At 48.6% G+C, this 5,957-nt stretch overlaps 1 protein-coding gene across 1 annotated transcript; it reads left to right on the plus strand.

The window, feature by feature from the left end:
• Positions 1–1,368: 1,368 nt before the first annotated feature.
• Positions 1,369–5,527, plus strand: LOC306808955 (tripartite motif-containing protein 29-like). The gene is made up of 5 exons (XM_079320004.1): positions 1,369–1,972; positions 2,584–2,679; positions 3,065–3,298; positions 3,389–3,411; positions 4,045–5,527. The coding sequence occupies exons 1-5, from the start codon at positions 1,382–1,384 to the stop codon at positions 4,259–4,261; spliced, it is 1,161 nt and encodes a 386-aa protein (XP_079176130.1). The 5' UTR covers positions 1,369–1,381; the 3' UTR covers positions 4,262–5,527.
• The last annotated feature ends 430 nt before the right edge of the window (positions 5,528–5,957 follow it).

Below are 5,957 nucleotides of genomic sequence, written 5' to 3' on the forward strand. Positions count from 1 at the left end.
AACCTATTAGAATTCCAGTTTCTTAGCACATCAGGCTATGTATAAACTACACATATGGTCTGTCTTGCTCTGTCTGAAAAATCTAAGCAATATTTGTACTATAGTTTTAGTATGTCAGAAACTATGTTTCTGGAGCCTCCACAGAAACACTTTATCTAGGACTATGTTTTTGAACCTTCACTAGAACTCACACTTTTACACTGGTTTCTGCAAGCTTCACTCTCTAAAACCACTCAAACTTATTATTACTTGCTTGCTTGCTTATTCTAAAACTTAAACTTACACCTCTACTTTATGTGTGAGTGGCTTAACATACTTCAATCCATCCAAAGGTTTTAATTCAATCCCTGCATTCTGATTTCTCTCTGAAGAATTCAGAGAGACTCTTGAGTTCCAGACTTCAACATCATCTGACACTAAATCCTGCCCTGGGCTCTGCTGGCACAGGATCTCCCTGCCAGGGATCTCACAAGGTCTGCCAGGGGCTCTGGAGGCTGCACTTCAGCTGATCCATGCATTTTCCCACTCTGCATTTTTCAGGTTGTTGTCCAGCTCCATCCAGGTGTCTTTGCAGAGGGGAAGAGGTTTGGTTGCTGGTCCAGCTGTCCCAGCCTCCCTGCCCACAAGGATTCTCTCAGCTTTCCTTCCTGACCCATCCAAGCAGGGCTGGACCCTCTGCCATGCTCCCTTTGAAGTGTCCAAGCCTCCAGCTGCTGCATGGAGTCAGTCCTGTTGTCACTGAAAATGGGGGATTAAGTTAACACTGTCATTTCAATATTAGAAAGTGGCATTGCTTTATTTCAGTCCCAGGCATGTGGGGCATAATTCCCTGTTACACAGCTTGCTAACAGACCAGCTTAAATCTATGTAATTTTTACATATCCAATACGTTTCCCTATATCGATATACTGAATTTTCTGCATATTTAAGTAACTTCTCAGAGTGCATTTTCATTGGAGTAGCGTTCTTTTGAGAGACTTGGATGGTCGTTTAGGAAACATCCCATTCCTCCAATTAATTTTGATCACATCCCTCCAAAAACATTTCTTCTCTTCGAGTGCATCCCATTCCTGTGGGGGATATTAGTTCTTACAGCATTGCTCAGGCTCACAAAGTCTTTGGGGCTCGCACACAGGACAAACCCTGTCGGGCACACCGAAAGGAATTCCCCAAATTTGTTGCAGATATTTTTTTTTCTCAAGGCCCACCCGGCCCACGCGGCAGCAGAGGCAGGAAGCCGGCGAGAGGGGAGGGATGAGCGCGCCTGGCCAAGGGGAGGAGGCAGAGCCTTTAGCCCGTGGGACAGAGTTCATCCCGTCGCTGCCGCGTTCAGTTTCGATTCCCGGCACAGCCCTTCCTCTCAGCCCTGCCCCGCAGCGCCATGGCCCGGGCGGAGGCTGTGCCCGGGCTCAGGGAAGAGCTGACCTGCCCCGTCTGCCTGGACATTTTCAGGGATCCCACATCGCTGGGCTGCAGCCACAGCTTCTGCAGGGACTGCATCCAGCAGGCGCTGCGGGGCCAGCAGAGCTCTGCCCGCTGCCCGCTCTGCCAATCGCCCGTCTTGGAGCTGCAGCCCAACTTCCACCTCCGCAACATCGTGCAGAAATTCATGGATGCTCCTGAGCACCGGGAGGAGGAAACGCAGGAAGGGCAGTGCGGGGACAAGAAGGTGGTGCCGTGTGATTTGTGCCTCCAGGAGCCCCAGCCCGCGGTCAGGACGTGCCTGAGCTGCGAAGCCTCGCTGTGCCAAGCGCACCTGAGCAAACACAACAGCAGCAACGCCCAGAGGAGCCACGTCCTGGTGGAGCCCTGCGACGGCCAGGCCTTGGCTGAGAGGAGGTGCCCCAAGCACGGCAAAACGCTGGAGTGCTTTTGTACGACGGACAAGCAGTGCATCTGCATCCTGTGCTCCGTCCTCTCCCACCAGAACCATAACATCATCGGTTTGGAGGAGGCTTTCAAAGACGCCCAGGTAGGAGGCTGCTGGGACGGTGGGACAGGTGTGGATTGCACCGGGAAAACCCCAGAGAGCCGCCCCTGGCACAGGGGCAACTCCTGCATCAGAGCTGCACACCCAGCATGGGGCTAAATCGCAATCCTGGGCTCTTAGTTTTGTCCCAGATTCTTTCCGAGTTTGGCCTTTGAGATATGAAGCAAGATGTTATAAACGCTTTTTTTTTTCCCCCTCCTGAGGGAAGAGTTTGGCCAAACTGGTGGGACTGAGTGCTCATGCAAGATTTTAGTGCTTGGAGCACCTCCAAGCCAAAGATGAGCCTGAGCTGCACTTATGCAAAGGTAATTAATGACAGAGTAACAGAAAGAAAAGTGCCAGCAGGGGAAATGACTTTATATGTGACTGGTGCACATTAGCAGTTTTCAGCTTCAAATTGTCCTTTTTGTGCTTGTAATTGTGGCATTTGTTCAGGGATAAAATCTTCCAGTAAACCTTTATCTACTAATTTGTTCTGAGAGTGTGCAGTGAGCAAAACTTTTCAAGTCTGGCTTAACCCCTGTCGATGAAACTGCTGATCTCGTGCATTATGCCAGTCCTATCCTGATATCTCCTTCTGGTTATATTTGTAGACATCGTTTTCTGAAACTCTGGGAACCCTGAAAAACAATGAATCTGCACTGGATCAAGCCATAGCAAACCTGGTGCAACAAGAAAATAAACTAAAGGTTTGTTTCAAGGTCCCAGATCACCTTGGGGTGGTTACTTGCTGGTAAATAATGAGATAAAGTTTTCTTTTGCCCTTCCTCGGATAATGGATTCTGAATGGATGGATCCAGATTCTGATTCCTGGGTGGTTTTGCATGTATTATTGAGGTTTCTTCTTTGAGGGAGGACAATGCACAACTTTCTTCTCAGTCTGGGAGGTGCATTCTTAGTTAAGCTTGTAGGTCTGTGCCTCCTGACTAGTGGCTGGTGTGTGGCTTTTTCACTTTTCCAACCTTCAACATTTAGTTACTTCTCTCATCCCGATAAAAAAGACTGATTTTTTTTTCTGAGTGAGAGCTGATGTGGAAAATATCCCTTCCAATTCTGAAATTGTTTTCTTAATAGATTGAGGGGAGCCAGCGGAGGGAACATCTGGAGAGCCTGTTCAAGGAGATGCATAAGCTGCTAGGGATGAAAAAAGGAGAGGTCCTGAAAGTTCTCACTGACTACGAGAACCAGCAACTTTCTCAGATTCAGACAGAGGTAAATAATCACAAGAAGAAGAAGGATTCAGCCAGCCATGATATTCAGGAGCTGGAGGCTCTGAGAAATCAGAAGGACACACTTCTTTTCACCAAGGTACCTATCAGCATCTCCCTTCCCAGAGACAGCTCCAGGGCTGGCCTGTGCCTGCACTGTGCTAATTCTGCTTTCAAAATGTCTTTACAGGCTTTTGCAGCAATTGATGCCAGGTAAGCTCTTGCTGAGGTTGAATATCTTTACTGTTGATCTGGAGGAGGGTTTGGAGTGCACTGTCAGTGGGCAGGAGTGTGGGTGTGCTGGAGGGCAGGAAGCTCTGCTGAGGGCTCAGGACAGGCTGCAGCCCTGGGCCAAGGCAGCAGTGGGAAGTTCAGTAAGACAAAGTGCAATTTGGGAAGGACATGGAGGGGCTGGAATATGTCTAGGGAAGGGAATGGAGCTGGGAAGGGGCTGGAGCCCAGGAGGGGCTGAGGGAGCTGGAAAGGGGCTCAGGAGGAGAAAAGGAGGCTCAGGGGGAATTTCTGGCTCTGCACAACTCCCTGACAGGAGGGGACAGATGGAGGGGTCAGGCTCTGCTCCAGGGAACAGGGACAGGAGGAGAGGGAATGGCTCAGGGTGGACAGCAGCAGGAATTTCCCCATGGAAAGGGAGCTCAGGGATTGGAAGTGCCCAGGGAGGGTTGGGTCCCCATCCCTGGAGGTGTCCAAGGAGGAGCTGGAGGTGGCACTCAGAGCTCTGGGCTGGGGACAGGATGGGAATCAGGCACAGTTTGGACTCGATGGCTTTGGTGGTCTTTTCCAGCCTCACTGATTCTGTGGTTCTGTGATTCCTTCTGCATGTTTTAGGAAACATGAGCCAGTTCCTCTCATGAAAGATTTGGTGATACCAAATCCACCCATTACTTTGGATAAGTCAACAACAGATGTTGTTCTGAGGCATTTCTGGCAATTCCTCTCACAGGCAGATGCTTCCTTTAAGCCACCACCACCTCCAGTATACAGGGTAGCAAATACTGGTAAGTGCTCATTTCATATGTCAAAAGCAAGATGGAGAAGTCAATAAAAGATCTTTAAGAAAGGACTACACTGATTACCTCTAGAAGGGCTAATCCCTTACAGTGTGTGTTTATTTGCACATGTGTGTGCAGCAAAGGGAGCTGGTGCTGGGATTCAGGGCTTTGGGCCATGCCTTGTTAAACCAGGCTATGGATAAAGAGATGTGGAAGTCCCAGGAGTTTTCTGGGAGGATTAAAGAAGATAATAGCAATACCTCTGTGGCATCCCTTTCATTGAAGGGGGGGAGTTGGGAACTCATCACAGCAGCAGAATGGAGTTTGCTTGGAGCATAAATAACCTGCTTTTTCTGTGTAAATGTTTCTACTCCTTTGCAATGCTTTGTAAGCTCAGCCTACAGTCCCAGAGCAGTGCACAGGGGGACACTTGTCTGACTGAATTGGTGAAATTAGGGTTCCCTGGGTACTGCTCTCTGGATGGTGCTTCAGCCCTCACTGGCAGCAAGCCTCAGGTCAGGACAGAGGCAGACTACAAGTCTCCACAATTACCTGTTAATCATAATGCATTTTGTCTCTTTAGGTCTCTTCTCAATGGGTGGTAGTACAGCACAACCTACATTCACGTTTGAATATGGACCTCCATTTTCTTTCAATTATCCTAAAGAAATATAAATTCAGTGGCAATCACAGAAAGGAGGGAGGAGAGAGGGAAAACCCAACCACAGCTAATGATGCTTAGCACAATTGCTCCCCCATCACCTGCTCTGATGTCCAGCAGTTGGCTCCTTCTGGCCATCTCCCCCCAGTTCATACACTGGCCATGGTGTGGAATATCCCTGTGGCCAGTTTGGGTCACCAGCCCCAGCAAGGCTCCTTCCCAGCTTTCTATCACCTCCTGGCTGGCAGAGCATGAGGCACAGAAAGGTCCTGGGCTCAGCAACAGCCAAACCATCAGTGTGTTAGCAACATTATTCTCTACTGAACCCGAAACTGAACCAGCTGCTGAGAAGGGAATGAATTCTCATGAATGGAATTCTCATGGTTGGAATGAATCCCAGCCCAAACCAGACAGGACTGCAATGGAGCCATCCCAGACGTGCAGGGCCACCAGAGCTGCTGGAAGGAGGATACCAACAACGAGAGCTGTGGAAATTTGCAATTGTTTGTGCCTGGTTTGAATGCTGCCTGCAGATGCCTCATAGTTGGTTCTGTGTGTTCCTTAGGTCGAAGAGTCGGGAGGCAGAGAAAATACTTTGGCTTTGAAGACTGGACATCCTGATAAGAACTTCAGGCTTATAAAGACAGGAACCATCAGTGTGTGGAAGCTGCTGTAGTGGTTTTATTTTGAATTTCCAGGCCTAAGAACCGTGATCCTTGCACAGGTGGCCTGTCAGAAATGGGACTGTGGGCTGTTGTGACAGGGGTGTATCACAGCACTCTGCCTCTTCCTGCAAGAGTCCTCTTCTATTTGTTCTTCTATTTTTTTTTCTTCAATTTGTTAATCACATTGGAAATACACTTTTGTTCTGCCTGTATCCAGTACTATGTTGGGTTCATGTTACTGAAGTCATGTTATTGAAGTCATGTTATTAAAGTCATGTTATTAACCTGCAAAACACGGTGGCAATTTATTTTATCTAAAAGCTGACAGCACAACAATAACTGCTACAGAACTGGGGAGCAGCAATGCTGATCTTTGACCTAAGGCAGCAGCTTTTGCCTCTGCTGCCTCATTCCATCCTGCAC

Source organism: Erithacus rubecula (assembly GCF_903797595.1).
Source record: "Erithacus rubecula genome assembly, chromosome: 16".
Classification (NCBI taxonomy): Eukaryota; Metazoa; Chordata; class Aves; order Passeriformes; family Muscicapidae; genus Erithacus; species Erithacus rubecula.

What these genes read in the sequence shown, in the direction of transcription:
- LOC306808955 (XM_079320004.1), top strand. Translation starts at nt 1,382, where the DNA reads ATGGCCCGGGCGGAGGCTGTGCCCGGGCTCAGGGAAGAGCTGACCTGC. An exon ending in AACAAGAAAATAAACTAAAG is followed by an intron (nt 2,680 to 3,064) that starts GTTTGTTTCAAG and finishes TTTTCTTAATAG; the next exon opens with ATTGAGGGGAGCCAGCGGAG. An exon ending in ACACACTTCTTTTCACCAAG is followed by an intron (nt 3,299 to 3,388) that starts GTACCTATCAGC and finishes ATGTCTTTACAG; the next exon opens with GCTTTTGCAGCAATTGATGC.